Genomic DNA, 17,519 nt, shown 5'->3' on the forward strand with positions numbered 1-17,519 from the left:
GAATAATCCATGATCATTTGAGCCCCTGAAAGGAATTGACAACCAGGAATTCTGGAGCATATAACCTCCACTTCAGCTGTCAAAACATATGCTTTCTTTATTTAAGGACTTCAGGTGGCAAGGGAATCCAGTTCATCTACTGGTAAACTGCTCCAACATCCACTGTCCTTCAACCTCACCCATTTTTTCCAGCATCCCTAACATTTAAGCACAAATCCAGCCATGAGAGAGAAAATGCACTCATTTAACCTTTTGCTTTACAGACGTGTTTGTGTGTGTGTGTGCACATGAGTGTACATATGTATGCAATGCAGAGTAGATATGTTCAGGTACCCATCTGCAGTTGAGTGCCAGTCCAGTGGATGTGCTTGTTATGGCTGTTAAATTGAAAATGGAGTGGCCTAGCTCTAACCAGCCGATTACTCGGTGAGCAGCATGCTGCACAGTGTTTGAAGTCAGGGAAGAGGATGCTTTTTTACTGACTTACTGAAAAGTGCCAAAACACACTGAGAAAGCTTGCAGAATCCAGCACAGTGTCAGATGGGGCTTCATTAGTTGTTGGGCAGCTTGGGCTGTTTTACAGATTGTGGGACCTCCAGTCCTGTGTGCAGGGTCACCTGCACAAAGAAGAAATAACATTAGATTCAAAACTGAGACATCCTCAGCAAAGAGCATCTGTGAAGGCAAAGTGCAGGCAAATGACATGGAAAGGTCTGCAGGACTGCAAGTCCAAGTTTAAATCAAGACTATTAATGGAGATGATATCTAGTCTTAGAAACGAACAAGTTTCCTTCCTCCTTCCCTCCTGAATACTTTGGGACCGAGAAGCCAGGTGTCTGTATCTTTTCCCAAATCTAGCCACCAGTTGTAGGTATCCAGAAGGTAGGAAGGTAGGTAGGTAGGTAGGTAGGTAGGTAGGTAGGTAGGTAGGTAGAAGGTTGATGGGATGCCTGCATGAGGGATCCCAAGTGCTTCAGGACTGAGGTCACGCAGTGGAGCCCATGGACATGATGAGTGTTCCACTCTGGCTGTCCTGGTCCTGCCTGACCTAAGCTGACCTCCCTCAGTCCTCAGGCTCCTGGGTGTTTCCCCAGGTTCTCTCTCATACCACACCTGGTTTCTAGCCATAAGCAGTGGTCTTGAAGTAAAAATGCATTATTGTTATAGACAGTTTCTCCAAGAGGAAAACCTCTTGTACACAGAGCGCAAGAATGATGTGCTGACTGATATGCTCTGTTGTGCCAATTCTCTGACTTATGTTGTCTTTGCTCTCCTTACCACTGTGCTGTTCACACTTCAGTCATTTGCCAATGTTAATTATCTCCAAACATGAGATCTAGGAGGACTTAAGATGGTTTTTAGTCAAACTGGCAGGGGAGAACTTTAGAGACACTGATTTCCAAGTGGAGCATCACAGGAAAATCAGAGCAGGAGTTAGTGCATGCAGGTACTTTCACTTGTTTTACAACATTACTCTTCACATTGGTCAGGCAAGGCAGAAAGTCAAATGTGGTCCAAAGAGTGTGAGTAGCCTAGATGTAAGCCTGAGATGGAAAAGAGCCCCTGTCTGTACTGACTACCCACAGATGATACTATCAGCCCCTTTAGTTGGAAAGGGCAGGTGTGGCTGGACTGCAGATTTACCTGGACATTTCGATTGAGGCTCAGTGCAGGCATGAAGACGCCCTCGATGTTTTCAAACGCTGGAGGCCCCTGCTGCTGCCCATTGATGTAAAAGGTCAGGTTGTGCTTGTTCAGATCCAGCAGCACACCAACAGTGGCACCTTTAGAAACTCCTCCTTCAGTCCTAAGATACAAAGGGCACATTGTTGGTGAAGGCAGAGCACACTGTGCTGCTCTCTAAGGACAAGCCCGCCTTACCAAGGGAGCATGGAGCAGCACAGGGAAATGATTATCCCTGAGGCATTTGGTGATGACTGATCCACACCTTTATCTGAAGCATACATGGCACATCCATGGGAGCTTAATGAAGGGATCCTAAACAGAAATAGATCCCCTTCTCCTGCAACTGTAATTTAAGAGGTGAAAATGGGGTCCAGAGCTAACAGCTAATGACAAACTGGGAGGTGAGCCAGGGGAGTCCTGGAGACACATCACCTCTGAGTATCCCTGTTACAGTGAAGTGATGCATGGCAGGAAATGAAAAATCAGGAAGCTGTTTTGCTAGGTGTTCATTTCTAATCAATGTGCCTGCTAACAGCTCCAGAGAGAGACTTTAAGTTCAACTGCTCACCTTGGCATGCTCTAAGGGAACCCAGACTCCCAGAGCCCAGGGAGGAGCGCAGGTACAACAGACAGTGGTTTGGGGAGGAAGGGAAGCGGGGACTGGTTAGGCCTAAGTGTAGCTTCTGATTGGCAAGGTGCTCAGCTAAAGGAGTGGGAGCTGTCTCGAGTGTGCAGGCCCAGTTACTAATACCAGTGCTAATTGGTTGTGTCAGGAGCAGCTGCTGAGAGCTCCTGCAGTGTCAGAGCTTGCCAGGACACACTCAGCCAGCCATTACACGCCTGAGCGATTTGACATTAATGCACTTCGACTTGGGGGTTAGTCAAACTCAGTATTACTTTAAAGGACACTGAGCAAAAATACCCTCTAGATAGGCAGATTGGCCACAGGCACTGCCATTCTGCTGATATCATGGGGCTCTGCAATGGATTTACAGCCTGACACTATTTGTCCAGGGTAAAACAAATTTCAAATAATTTGCAGTAGGAAAGGAAGCAGCTGTCTTGTGTCCCATGCACTCCCCTCAGGCATACAACATTCACAAGATTAACGGTATTTTATCGTAAAATTTATCACAATAGGTAGGCAAAACATAAAAAAAATTAAAAAGGAGGGGGGGACTGGAATATGATTAGGAAGAATGTAGCACAGGTAAGAAATTTTCCTCTTGTCCACTAGGTGTCACAAACTGTTTTCCTTTAGACTAAATGCGGCACGTGGCACTTCATCTGAAAGCAGATTACAGAAAACTGTTCTGACTTCTCCATTTAAAGGTCTTCAAACAATAATAGTATAGCTAAGAATCGTGGATTGACTCTGAGAGGTTTTAGATGTGGAAATTCACTGTTCTCAGATGCCTTTGATTTGATTTCTGGTCCTAAAGGCGTTAATAGGTTTTTCGCTGAGCCCCTCTCCAAAACCACAAAATAAATTATTTTACATCAAAACTTAAGATGCTTACCTACCACGAGTATCTCACTATATAGACTGTTTTTATTAAAAGCCCTCAATCATAAAACTATGAGATTGTGGGAAGCAACAGTACTATGATTTGGAGCTATTTACAAGTAGATTACATTTTTTTTCTCTGTTTAGGAACAGCTTTGCACGTAGGACACCATATTTTAGATCCTGTTTAAAATGGATTTTATTGCATCCTTTTAAACGACATAGATTCTCTTAGGGAAACAGAACCAGCAACTTCATTTTTTTTTTTTTGAGATTATGATGTTCTTTCCTATATGACAAGCTAATTTGTTTCTCGTGGGCTGATTAGGTGTGTGCTGCACAGTGACATTGAGTGACCCCTCTGCAGCCCCCGGGGACAGCCCCACTGAGGAGGTGACAGATTCTGCCTGCAGATTCCAGCCAGGCAAGGGCAGGACCCAGCTGAGGCCCCTGCACAAGCCACAGGGGTGGCAGAGCACAAGGATGGGAACCTTCTCCCTTTATTCCTGCCCCAAGTTCTGCAGGAATTCAGCAGGTGGATTGTCCCATTCCTACTCCATCACCTCCCCACAGTGAGAAAGTGGCTCTGGCAGGATTTAGGGAGGACAGAGGCAGGCAGGAGCTCTTCACCACATTGCTACAAGGGAGGCTGGACTTCTGCTGGGGCTGAACAGCTGCTCTTACTCTGCATCCCATGCTTCCCTGGGAATAGTACTTTGAGGACTCTAGCACTTTTTGAACTATTTGAAACACTTTTTGAAGTTTTCCTGGTTCCTTTCTCTAGGAGGAGAGCTGGGGGAGTCTGTTTTATGAGAAAACTTCTGCTATACATTTCCTCACTCTTATGTGCACCATTTAGACAGCATTACAGGATAATTTTTCTAATAAATGCTTTTGTTGTGGTAAAAAAGCCAAATAGCTCAAGAGACTCAAAGTGATGTTGCTCCCTCCTGGTACACCTCTGTGGCACCACGTAAAAAACCTGCTCCTTTGCTGCAATGCATTTTTAAACTACTTAATGACACTTATACCACACAACCCCAATAACCTTTCATGTAAAAGGAAAATACAACTTTTTTGTTGCAATGCTCCCTTAATAAATACTTAGTATTTATTAAAGGACAATCCAGTTCTGGAGATAGGCAACACTGTTTCATTTTTTCAAGTAAATCATTTGAACATTTTGATTTCTGTGTGCAACACTAAGTCCTGGGGCAGAAGTGCTGTGCAGAAGCCTGGAAGGTCAGAGTACAGAAAGGGGAATTTGGCTACCATGAAAAATGCAGTTGCCTGTGGCAGTAGAGGCTGTTATTCCAAGAGGCTTTCAGTAACAGCTTGGACAATGTGCAGAATATGATTGCATGAACTGACTTGAGGAATTAAGAGTAGTTTCACTATTATTTAAAAATAAATATTAACAATTTATGAACAATTTAATAAACAGAATAATTAATTTAACTCTCCATTACAATACTTTAAGTGTTAGCTTTACAGCATCTTAAAAACTTTATGATATCTATTGCTAATTATAGCATTTTTCATTCAGTTGTAGCATTTTTGTGTGATGAAAAAACCTGCTCTTAAAATATCTGAAGAGACTCTCCTGATTGCAAGGGACCTCAAAGACTAAAATGTAAATACTCTAGATTTCAACTTTCTGTTGTTTTTCAGTATAAAATATTTATTTCAAGGAGATTTACATCTCCTTCTTTCCATAGACATGTAGTGGCTGGAGTATTGCCTGTAGCATCTGGTAGTCCTGCTCTTGGGAACTTTGCCCAGGAACAGATCTATGGCATTGAATGTCAGTGCCTCTTGTTAATGGGCATCCAGCACCTCTCAGAACAGTTTGGATTGGAGGGGACCTTTAAAGGTCATCTAGTCCCCATCCAAAAAACAGGGACATCTTCAATTAGGTCGAGCTGCTCAGAAGCTCACCCAATCTGACCTTGAATGTTTTTAGGGATGGGGCATCCATAACATCTCTGAGCAACCAGTTCTAGTGTTTCACCACCCTAATTTTAAAAAAGTGTCTTCCTTATAGTTAGTCTGAATTTATCTTCTTTCAGTTCAAAACTATCTCCCCTTGTCCTAGAACAAGAAGCCCTGCTAAAAAGACCATCCCCATCTTTCTTATAAACCCCCTCCAAGTACTGAAGGACCACAATCAGGTCTCCCTGGAGCTTTCTCCTCTCCAGGCTGAGCATCCCCACTCCCTCAGCCTTCCTTCAAAGGAGCGATGTTCCATCCCTCTGACAATTTTTGCCCAGGACACAGTTGTTCTTCTGGGCTGCAAGTGCACACTGACAGACCATGATCAGCCTCTCAATATCCCCAAGCCCTTCTTGGCAGGGGTGCTGTCAATCCCTTCATGCTCCATCCTTCCCTGACCCACATGCAGGGTCTGCACTTTGCTTTGTTGGAGCCCATGAGGTTTCCATGGCCCCACTTCTTGAACTTGCCCAGGTCCCTCTAGGTGGCATCTTGTCCCTCAGGTGTGCCAACCACAGCACTCAGCTTGGTGACCTTGCTGAGGGTGCACTTGATCCCGCTCTCTATGACACTGATGAAGACAATAAACAGAGCTGGCCCCTGTATGGACCCCTGAGGGTCACTTGTCACTTGTCACCAGCCTCCATCTGAACATGTAGCTGCTGCCCACTACCCTCTGGATGTGACTATCCAACCAATTCCTTATCCATCAGACATCCATCAAATCCATGTGTCTCCAATTTGGAGAGAAGGATTTTGTGGGGGACCATATCAAGGGCCTTACAGAAGTGCAGATGGATGTTGCCCATAGCTCTTCCCTTGTCCACTGCTGTAGTCACTCCATCATAAAGGACTTGCCCTTAGTAAAGCCGTGCTCACTGTCTTCAATTACCTCCCTGTCCTCCATGTGCCTTAGCACAGCTTCTGGAAGAATCTGTTCCATGATTTTCCCAGGCTCAGCTTTCTGGGAACAGCAAGACTTAAAGGTGCCTCCGAATCCTATATCTCTGCCCTGAAGTATTTTCTCAACCAATTTCCTCAGCCTGTTCTCAAAAGGATCCCCTCTGTTTCTGGATGCATTATAATCTCCTGTTCATGCCCCTTCCAGCATTACAGAAGTCGTGCTAGATCCAATTTTGCATGCTGTGAGTGAAAGGAACAGAAAATGTTACAGGTCACACAAACTAGTCTTTCTAGCTCTATCTCAGGTTATCCTTGAAACTAGTCACTTATTAATTACCCTAATTTATTCTCATGAAGATTAGGAAACAAGAAACTATTACTAAGGTGTAGCTTTCATCATAACAACATCCCAGAGGCTAAAAGTTGACAATGAATTTGCTTTGGATTGTGATGCTGTGCTGTCACACAGATGCACTCGTGTCCAGTGGGGAAAAATAAACAGGCAGCAATAACTGTTTCCACAAGACTATTACAGCTAATGAGTTAAAAAACTGACCTAGTTGACTGTCACAGTTAAAAATATAATGCCTAGACCTAATTTCATTGAAGCGCATGTGATTTCATAAGACTGCATGCCCTTTGCGAGTGTACTTCCCTTGAACAGATATTCCATGGGTCTATCCATGCCTTGCACATGCCTTTTGTGTTTTATCAGGTAAAAACTGGGAAACTATCATCAACAGAAAGCACTTTGTTCCCTTGATTAAGCAGGATGATTGGAAACGCTAAGTGTTTCCATTGCTTGTGCTTCCTAGAAAAAAGCTTTTGCTTAGCTTGTGTGCTGCTTGCCGGGAGGAGCATGCCGAGGACCAAATCCATAAAATAGGTTTCTGGGACAGTGGTGCACAGAATGGTTGCCAGCTTTTTTCCAGAAAACATAAGCTGTTCCACAGAGCATTAAAATTAATACAGCTTAACATTACTTCCGCCCTGAATTGAATCAAGACGTTAAAGGGACAGAGAACTTTTTGGTCTATTTATTATACTGATGTTATTTTACTCTGTAATGTCTTAGAACATGATCTAAGGCTTTTGGACCCATGGAGAACAATCCAAGTGACTTCAGACAGCTTTTGATCCAGCTACAAGGTCCTTCCACCTGTCTGTAATGGACTGCAAAATCAAACCATGTTTCAAACAGAAATTTTCAGCAATTGCAGTGTACTTACTTAAAGCAGGGGTATGCTATAAAGTACAAATGACAATGCAGTGGGAGCATTACAATCAACCTTAGGACACAGTGCATGTTGACACAATCTTATCGCTTCAAGGAGATACCTGCATTTCAGTGTTTTAAAAATCACTGTAAAACTTCATTTTAATCATTTGGTGTAACAGAAAAAACACCTGAGACAGTGAGAGTCTGGTGGGACAGTCAGTAGAAAACTAAACAGAAGTTGATTCCAGCTCTGCCACAGACCTGCTACATATCCTTAGTCAGTCACTTTACTCATACATCAATTTCCCATTGTGATAGAACAGGTATATGAAAACACCATATTCCAAAATAAGCATGTGAGTTCAGATCCTTTTCAGAGATTTTCTCAAGGGTCTCAGTACCCAGCTGACCTTCAGCTAAGGCTGACCCTCTCATGGGACACAGAGAGCAGTGCAGTTCTGCTCTGATACCTTCAAGCAAAGCTACCATGTGTCCCCTGCACAGTCTGGCATCACTTCAATGAAACAGAAGCCAGCACTAGGCAGAAGTAACTATCCTGAGCACTGAAAGTCATGCAACCGTGTCAGCACAACACAGGATCTGTGCTGACAGTTGTTCTCTCTGTGTGATCCATCCCTGAGGTACCTGCAGCTAGAACATGTCTCTCCACTGCTCAGTTGCATTGACAACACAGAGCCTCTGAGTGGTGGGACAGAGAGGCTTGGTAACAGTGGCTTGGGGACATCCTGAAGTCCTCCTCTGTCTAAGCTGGTTGTACTAGTTGAGGTGCTTTTCAAAGCTCTTTGGTACAATGAAAGCTGTCACTCAGCCCTCAGTGCCAAACAGTCCCAGCTCTGCCTCAGTGTGACCTACAGCAAAACCCTTAATAGCTGTCAGAACTGGAGACAAACACCTGCAGCCTAATTTTGTACAATCTGCAGCCAAGATTCCTCCTGATGAAGAGGATCAACCACCTTTCTCCCTCCAGCAATGACAGAAGTCCTGCATCCCATCGTGCTGTGCCCCTGCCTGCTGATGTGGGTGGGACAGGCAATAATGGGTTTAAATCCCAGCAGGGGGCATTTAGGCAAAATCTCAGGGAAAAACTGATAACTGTGAGGATAACAAACACGACACAGACTGTTAAGGTGCAATCACTGTCACTAGTGATTTTTAAGAAGGCATAAAATGAGTACATTTAGCCAGGAGCTGGACTAGATGGCTTGCTGAGACACCTGCCTCGGATGCAGTGTCACGGACATATTTTATGAAAAATCCTTTCATTAGGATCTTTTCTCCTGAGAAGCTGAGAGGCCTCAGAAACGAAATGTAAACAATAATTATCTGCTGCTGTGGAATGCAACGGGTGCATCTTTGATTTGTCTCATATGGTAGATTTTAATTAATGGCAAATCACAGTCCAGATGTCTCGGACTCTCTGGTCAGTCACAAGATTTTATTAAAATTCTTTTCCCTTCCTTGCTAGACTTCTGATGAAATCCTTTCTTCTATTCTTTTAGTATAGTTCTAGTATATAATTTTCTTTTAATATCATATATATCATAAAATAACAAATCAGCCTTCTGAAACGTGGAGTCAAGATTCTCATCTCTTCCCTCATCCTGGGACCCCGGCGAACACCACCACAATGCAGGGCAGAGGAAATGTCTGCGAGGAGAAAAGCCCCAGGCAGCACTCACCGGTTGGTGTGGGAGTTGCAGTGCATGAACCAGCTGCGGTTGTTGTCCACATACATGGCCCAGGCCTTGTCGTCCTTGCCCAGCATCATGTCCTTGACCACGTTAATCCTGGCGATGCCGAAGGCCGGGTCCGGGTGGTTGTCGTAGCGGTCCACGTGCAGCTCCCAGTAATGCACGCCCTTGGAGAAGGCGGCGGTGCCCAGCACCACCCGGTCATCGTAGCTGTTGCAGGTGGCAGTCTGGTTGTCATTGGACAGCACTATGTCTCTGTGGGCTGAGGAGGGGTCAAAGGTGAACCACGCCACTGTGGAACGGGACAAGGAAAGGCAGGATTAGATCAGGAGGGGCTGTGTCCATGTGTTGTCTGTTCAACTCAAGTAAGAAGGATAAAATTCTGCCTTTGTAAAGACCCCACTGTACTCTGAGGTAATAAAGACCATCTTTCCTTGTTATTGTAGGCAGCTACACAAGATTAATCTGAGCTGGAACCCTGCTGTTCTTCAGCTCAGAAGTGCTTTACATCATTTGTGCTTGTTCCCCTGAAATTTAGCTGCTAAGGGTAGTGACATTCTGTCCACACACAGGAACAAGAGAGTCACTGAGGAGACAAAGGCTGCTCCATGACATGGAAACTGCTCATGTCAGTGAATTGGTTCAGGATCGCCCTCAATGGAAATGGAGATTAGCTGCGTCCATGCTGGTTTGGATTGACTTCACCAGTTTTTCAAAGTGAAGGGTTTTTTTAAGGAAAAGGAAAAAAGGCCCCAAAAGCTCTTAAAGTATAAATATTTTATACTGGCCTATTTTGGCAACACAGCATAAAAGTGGAAGTGATAATAGCATGCACTTCTCAATTCATTACAATATCATTAATGAAGATGAACTTCCCGTAATGTCCATATGGATGTCAAGCATAATTACAGAGGAACAAGCATGAGTTCCCATCTCTGTATTATCAAACCTTGCAGGGAAATTGAAGCAGTAGTGAAGAAAAAGGCAAATCCCAAAGATGTATGTAGAAAGGGAGACAGAGTGGAACAAAAAATATCCCACGAGTTGCATAACTGTTTCTGTATGATAAAGAAACTCTCTTGGTTAGATCCTAGACTTTTACAGCAAGCTAAAATCACACAACTTGAAGCCTGAAGCGTTATTGATAATGGAAAATGCCAGTAGGTGTCAAATACATTAATGGGTGTAAAGGGATGAAAGTGTCCTGCCACTGAGACCTGCAGCTTTTCATTTAGAGAGTGGCAAAGGCCCAGCTCACCATCCGACGTCTGTAAAATGACCGTCTTGCTGTAAGGACCAACGCCTGAGGAGTTGAAAGCTTTGACCCTGGCATTGTAAGTGCTGTTGAAATGAAGGCCATCGATGGTGCAGAGAGTCTCCTTGCCAACATATACCTCCTAAACATTCCAAAAAAAAAGAGAAAGAGAGAGAATGAGGGACATAGTTTAACATAGTTAAGACTTCTAAATATAAGCAAAAAGTGAATAGCTTCTCTTTGCTTCCAGGATGAATGAGTTATGCTGGTATAATACAAACAGCCACAGCATGGGAGACATCAAGGATGGTCAGCACTGGACAAACTAAGGTGGAGATCAAGCTGGAAGGGTAAAGCAATAAAGGGCAGCACAGAAAGATCTTCATGCTCCTCTTATCCTAAATATCTACTCCAAACCAATAATTTGGAGAGTTGTCCCAGTATCTGACACACTGTGGTCACTATTTTATGTAAGACAAAAAAAGGGGACATTTCATAAGAATAAAAATACCCAAGAGCAGTTTTGTTCTATTGGAAAGGTTCTCTCATGCCTAGGTTAAAATATTGTTTTGAAACCTGAAAACAGATCCAGAAGAAAATTAACTCCTAAAAATTAGGATTACATTCACCACATGATGAAACAGTATCTAGACAACAGAGACATCAAAAAGATCTTCAAATATTTATCATACAGCAAGTAGTTCTGTAATGTGAAATATTTCAGAGGGAGGAACATCTAGGCAGACCAGTGAAGAGGATGAGATTATGCAGGCTACGATGAACTGAAAGAAGCCTAGAAAATCCTGTCTTGGCAGCAGGTTGAAAGATAATTCCTTTCCACCTCTGATTTCTCTGGTTCTCTGAAATCTGTAGGTTTATGGTAGCAAAGGCACCAAAGTGCTTAAACCTGTCACTAGGCAAACCACTCAGATCCCAGTTCAGTTAAGACTTTAGTAATGCCCAGGAATAGTTCTGATGGTTAAGGCTCTCTCATATAAACCCAAAAGGATGTGATGAGTAAGAAAGGACTTGTGTTTGTCCTCTTTGCTACTATGCTGGGTGCTACAAACAACAAAATCTCTTGGGTCCTGAGTTAGCTGGTGATCAATCATGGAGACAAAGAAGAGTTTTAATAGAATAACTTAATTTACCTCCATGCCACAGGAGATGATGACTGTGAAAAAATTTTCTATTTGTTGAGCAGCTCTCATACCTTCTAACCCACTCCATGTTTACCACTGTTCAGTACTTCAGTTTATGCAGGTTAATGCTCTCTGCTTCTACAAAAATGTTCTTTAAATCCACCCATCAAATACTGATAAATTGCAGTCAACATCTTTGCTGTCAGATATAGAATTCTCCATTTAAAAGGTCAGCAAACCCTTATTGAGATGGCATTGCTGAGAAGCCTGCCTTTTATATTTTAACAGGTAAAAATTAAGGATGCTTTTACCACAGCAAACAGACCATTCACCTTAGAAGTTGTCACCTTACATTTTTAAGGATTGAGATAGTTTTGTACCTTTTTCAATCCAAAACCTTAACATGGCACTGCTGGCAGTCCTAAAACCTTTGGCAGTACCAAAACTCACCCACACAAATGAGCTTGGATACGCATGAGCCTGAAATCTTGTAATTCACAAGACATGAATACCACTTTAAAAAGTTTATCCTGGATAAACTGGATAAAAGATACTGGAATTCTAATAACTTACTCTAACTCTTCATTCATCACACACTGATAACCCTCTTACCTACTAACATTGACCAAATTGGCAGCTCTCAGCAGCCATTCACAAAAATACCTTTTCACACTTTCAGTGTGAAAGCTCTTCAAATCCCTGTGAAATGTTACTTGGACAAAGGAACTGAGGAGACCTTCCGAAAACCACAATGCCCTCTTCAAAGCCTCTTCTAATGAGGAGTGTCCAAATGAGGCACCTTTGCTGGCTATGGGTGTAGTGGTTTGGCAGTTCCTTCGGTGGATCCATGCCAGGACATTTTCAGCTTGAGAAATCTTTAGGTTTCCTGGGAGAAGCCAGTTTGCAGCTCCCAAAGAAATGCCATCACAAGTTTTTGGCAAAATTCCCTGATTGTGAAGAGAGCAGCTGTGCTCCACAATGATGTCCAGATGCTTTGGAGACACCAGCCCCTAGGGAAGCACTGGGCCAGCCTGGACCTGAGCAACAGGAGCCTGAAGCCTGCCTGAGGTGGAAGGGCCACAGCTTCTAGGAGGACATGGCTGGAAGAAAGCTGATTGAATTGCTTCTCTAGTTTGTTCATCAGGATGTGTTGAAAAAGTATAGGAGCCCATAAGCACTCTGCACCTGCAACCAGGAGCATCACGTTGTGGCATCAACCAGAGGATCTGGAAGGCAGCACTTGAGAAACCTTTCCATATTTATCAATTCCATCACAGCATGACAGTGGAAAAAGTTTCCACCAGCCTGGTCCCATCCATTCCCAAGGGAAAGATTTAGAAACCCTGTATTTTTATGCAGGATCATATTTTTACTCAGAAAATCAGGAGAGACGGAGGTGCATTTCTGGACCAAGAATGTCAGCTGTTGAAACAGGGTGCAATGGACAGATGAGAGTAGGGGCTTCAAAGAAATTTCTGGTTTGTGCAATGAAACACTTCCAGCTTCTCATACTCAGCAAGCTCATATGGGATTTTCTACTCCAGAATGCACTGGGCGTATCTCAGGGCCCTCTTTCCAAGAGCCCTGAGAATAACCTCAAACAAACTTCCTACCTGGGCCAGTGGTCCTTCTATTAAGCAGCATCTGCGCTGCTTTCTCCACCAGCACAATGGAATTAGGGATGTTTTGACAACCCAATCTTCCCTACCCCTCTCCCCACCCTCAGACAGAAACAAATCCGTATCTGGAGGAAACTCACATACAAAGAAACACAAATAAATGCTGAATGAAATTCTCACTCGGAATTGGCCACCATCTCCATCATCAAGTTCCAAGATATAGCCCTCCACTGGGTTGTGGCTCAAAGGTGGCATCCTCCAGGCCAATGTCACACTGTTGTTCCTGGTGCAGCACTTCTCCAGCTGCAGCAATGGGACAGGTGGCACTGAAACAGGAACTGGGTACAGGTTAGTGTAACTCTGCCCTACCTCTTTAGTCTGTGCTGTGAGCACTATGGCTACTGCTCACCTCCTTCCCCTTGCAGGGGAGCCAGTGTTTGTTAGGAAGAGAGTCCATTCTCTTTCTTGAAACAAAAGGCAGTAAAATTACATAACAAAATGTTGTTGCCCAGTTAGACAAATCATTTCACTGAAATATGTAGACAGAAACATATCTGGACTTGATTGTCGTGTCTCATAAGAACTAGAGTCTAGGGAATCCATGTGTGGCTTCCTTCCCAGGAGTCACTATCTGGAAGAATTCTTTTTCACACCAGAGCACCCACTGTCCCCAAAAGGAGGGCAGGGGTGTCTCAGGCCATAGAGTGGCATGGCACAGGCAATGCTGCCAGGGAACCCAGTGCTTTAACAAAGAATTGGGTTGTCAGCAAGCAGAGCAGCCACTCCTCCCAGCACAGCTGAGAGACAGCCTGAACTCCACCAACAGCAGGAAAGCAATTCTTCACTACAGTTGGGGGGGGTTAAAAATCTTATTTACCACCCCTTTCTCTCCCCCTAGTTTTTCATCAAAAACACCTTGGATGTGTTATCTTTATGGCAACCATACTTAAAATAAACTGTTGAAGCAAATTTTTCTGTTTGCAAACTTTATCTAAATCCCATGGTTCAGGTAGCAAAAGGAACTTCTGCATCACAGGAGACTCCTCATGGAAATTACAAATGCAAATTTTTCTACCAATATGCCTTTTCAGTGACTTGCTCAGAAGAAACACCAAGAGACTGTTTGTCAGACCAGCATCTTAAAAATAAAAAGAAACAGAGTAAAATATTCAGCTGTGTCTCTGTGGGAAAGAGACCTCTATCCAACCTCTCCTAAACAAAACGAAACTCTCACTGTTCACTATTTGCTGGCAATTCTAAAGTGAAAATTTAATCTTCTGGACAGAGCTGGCATGCATCTTATGCACTGTTGAAAATATACAGGTTAAGTTAGGATGCAAGTGATGCACAAAGCCTGGCTGGTCTTCTGCCCAAGGCTAAATTTTACCATTCAATATCTCAGTATCATTTCTGCTGAGCTCAATCATGTCTTAGAAACTGAGTGCTCTGAGAATTCATTGCCTTAATAATATTGGTTTGCTCTTCTTTTATCTACTCCGCTTTGACCCTCTAGTTTATTTTCCTCCTTCTGTCTGCGTGAGAGCTAAGCCCTTGAGCTGTTCCTTTCGTCCTATTTTATGTTTCTGGATAAAAGAGGACTGTTCATGTTCTGTGTACCAAGCAGACTGTGGGAAAATGGATGCTACTGTGTGACAGGGCTGAGGCTTCACCCCCATTTTGGAAGTGACTCGAAAGTCAACATCACACTTGTGATAAACAGCACAGAAGCTAGCCCGGCTTTCCGCTGGCATTATCCATCACCACAGTGAACGCAGATGGTTGGTAGCCCAGAAGAATGAAACAAAAGACCTTTATAAATTAGCTCTTGAAGGTTTTTCTGTGAAAAGGAAGCCTTGTTCCTATTCCTTGATATTTAAGGATGATTCAGAGGGTGTCATAAATAAAAACCTGCTTGTTTTCTCACATGGAAAGTTCAGAGTTTCCTCTAGGAGACACTGTGTCTGGACAAGTCACAGAAATGTGACAAGAGTCAAAAACCTGAAAATGAGGAATTCAGAGGTAATGGGATTTCTTAGGTAAACCATTTTAAGTTTATAGTTTTGTCTGTGTTTGTTAACCTGTGTATTTCTGGTGACTGATGAGCCTGGGAGAAGATAGGGCTCTATCAACCATCCACACTCCTGCCACTTTTGCTAGCTGGTCAGCCCTCTCAGGAGGCATTTGTCTGGTCCTCCCCATTTCTGAGATTCCTTCTGGCAAGACTGGATGAAAACCTAATTCCTGAATTTCTAAGATGCAAAACAGACAATGCCCCTTTACCTCTGAATAAACCACTAACCTTTTCAACCTCTGAAAAAAACCTCATTACTCCTAGGAACACTGATAGGAGGCTTTCAGGAACTGCTCATGTAATGCACAATGCTGAAAAAAAGAGCAGAATTTTTGGAGGAGGGTATGTGTTTTCCAATTCCCCTTTAACTATGTAAACAGGAATGCTGTCTAGGAATAAAATATGTTTTCATCCAGTAGAGCGCTGTTGTTCTTCTTCCCAGGGGAAGGGTGAATTTTGGCCCAATGTGTGAGAGTCTCACATATTATGGGGAAGTGCCTTGGCTTCTTTAATGTGTTGCTGGATATTCAAGGCTTTGTGGGCAATCCATATCAGCCTTCTGCTCTTTTTGATCCAGCCTGAACTGCACAACTTCATTCCTATTGTGCAATAAGCTCCTGCCAAGCAGCTGTGCAGCTTTGCTGCATGGTGCTCTCTGTGCCTGACCTCCTGCTTCCTCCACTGGATGTGGATGGGCAGAGATTTGCCTTGATCTCAAATTCCCTATAGGAGGAGAAAAGATGAACGCTTGTAAAAATCATAGGAAAGTGCAGAGTTGAATAATCAGGATACTGGTGTATATGTCACAGCAACAAGCAATGGAATAGGACTAAGGAAAGAAAAAATATAGGCTAAGTGCCAGAAAAGAAAAGACTCAGATGTTAAATTGCAGTTCTGTCCCACTTCTTGACCAATTTATTGTTCTCAAGGGATTTTTTGGAAGGGAAATATTAAAAATATAAAGGGAGAAATGATACTGCATTGGCACAGTGGGACTTATTAATGAGTCTGAACGATGTCCTGCTATTTTAAAAGTGCTTCATGCGGGTCACTCTTTGATAAGAAATGTGACACTGACTCATGTCTCTTGTCAACAGAGCAGTTCTTAAAACACACTGCTCAATGCATCTCATGGCTGATCAGGGTAGTCCCCTCACAGGGTACAGCAGGGCTGCTCTTAGATGTTGTCTTTTGTCCTCTTGACAAGCAACTATGTCATCCACCTTCCCAGACTAGTTTTTAAAGGACTAAATGCACCTCAAGAATGGGACCCCCCAGAAACAGGAAAACTTTGACTTCCTCCAAAACTGCAGTGCAGCTCTGGAATAGCTTGACTCACTGCTGTAGCAAGTGCCTTCCAAACAAAGTAAGAAGAGAAGGAGAGACCACAAGGAGCTGAGTCCATGACATAGAGCAGAAAGAACCAGAGGTAAAGCTTAAGATGAAACAGCTGTCCTTTAATTATCAGGGCAGTACAGTTCATACCTGCAGAAGCAGAGAAGATTTGTGGCAGACATGTCTGGGGAATCTTCATGGTTTGCAGAAGAGAGAAGGAGTCAGGATAAGCAGACAGGGTATATGAATGAATGTTCAGAGGTGGTACAGAAAAGTAAAGTAGCTACATATTTTCCTATTTTGTATCTAGTCCTGTTTTTCAGCCAATGAAGACTGCATGCCAGTTACAGCTGTGTGAACAAAGCAGACTCGGAAAGTGCATTTGCCTGTGCCAATAGCTCCAACTGAGAATATGTGAACTACACATTAAAAGCCAGGCATTAGAGGACAGGAATTTTGTGACATGGCATTCTGTAAAAGCCTCAGAGAGAAGAAAACATGGACAGAGAAAATGATCTGGGAAAGCTCAAAATGCCAGCAACCAGTAGAGCTGTGTGAGTGCCTCTGAGGTCAGCTGGCCCAGGGAGTGTGGGACTCAGTGAGACCCTTTGATCAACAGGACTGCCTAAGCATTACTTCTGCACCTATCACATCTCTGCACATTTAATTTGTTCTCAGATTGCTTCTTCTTTCTGCAAAAAAGAAAAAGAACCCTATGATCTCTATTTTTTAGATGAGCTTTAGATCTGTGCCTATGGAGAATGCATCAGTAATGTAAATGAACTTGTCATCAAAGCAAATGCAATGTGATTTGTTCTCATTTTCATTCTTTGTCTACCACAGTGAATCAATGTTTACTTTCAAGCATGCTTTCACTCTAAATGACCCATGCAGGCTCAATGAGGTTGAATGAGGCCAGAGTTTGAAAAAGAAAAATAGAAATTCAGTCATGTACTAAGCACTGATAACAATAATACAGATATTACATTGCAAAGTTTTTGGAAAAAAACAACTTACAGTTGGAAAAGCCACGCTTGCCCTGTTCTCCTAGATCTCCCCAAAACTTCCTTTACAGATC

General features: G+C 43.2%; 1 protein-coding gene across 3 annotated transcripts in view; it reads right to left on the bottom strand.

The window, feature by feature from the left end:
- Positions 1 to 551: 551 nt before the first annotated feature.
- Positions 552 to 17,519, bottom strand: part of TRIM67 (tripartite motif containing 67) — a 34,025-nt gene continuing 17,057 nt past the window's right edge. For all 3 annotated transcript variants that reach the window (XM_058801949.1, XM_058801947.1, XM_058801946.1), the window contains 5 exons: positions 13,216 to 13,361; positions 10,278 to 10,416; positions 9,008 to 9,311; positions 1,645 to 1,807; positions 552 to 617 (listed from right to left, as the gene is read on the bottom strand). In XM_058801949.1, the coding sequence (XP_058657932.1) occupies positions 552 to 617; positions 1,645 to 1,807; positions 9,008 to 9,311; positions 10,278 to 10,416; positions 13,216 to 13,361 (818 nt within the window). The remainder of the gene's footprint in view (positions 618 to 1,644; positions 1,808 to 9,007; positions 9,312 to 10,277; positions 10,417 to 13,215; positions 13,362 to 17,519) is intronic.

Source organism: Ammospiza caudacuta, chromosome 3 (genome assembly GCF_027887145.1).
Source record: "Ammospiza caudacuta isolate bAmmCau1 chromosome 3, bAmmCau1.pri, whole genome shotgun sequence".
Lineage (NCBI taxonomy): Eukaryota > Metazoa > Chordata > Aves > Passeriformes > Passerellidae > Ammospiza > Ammospiza caudacuta.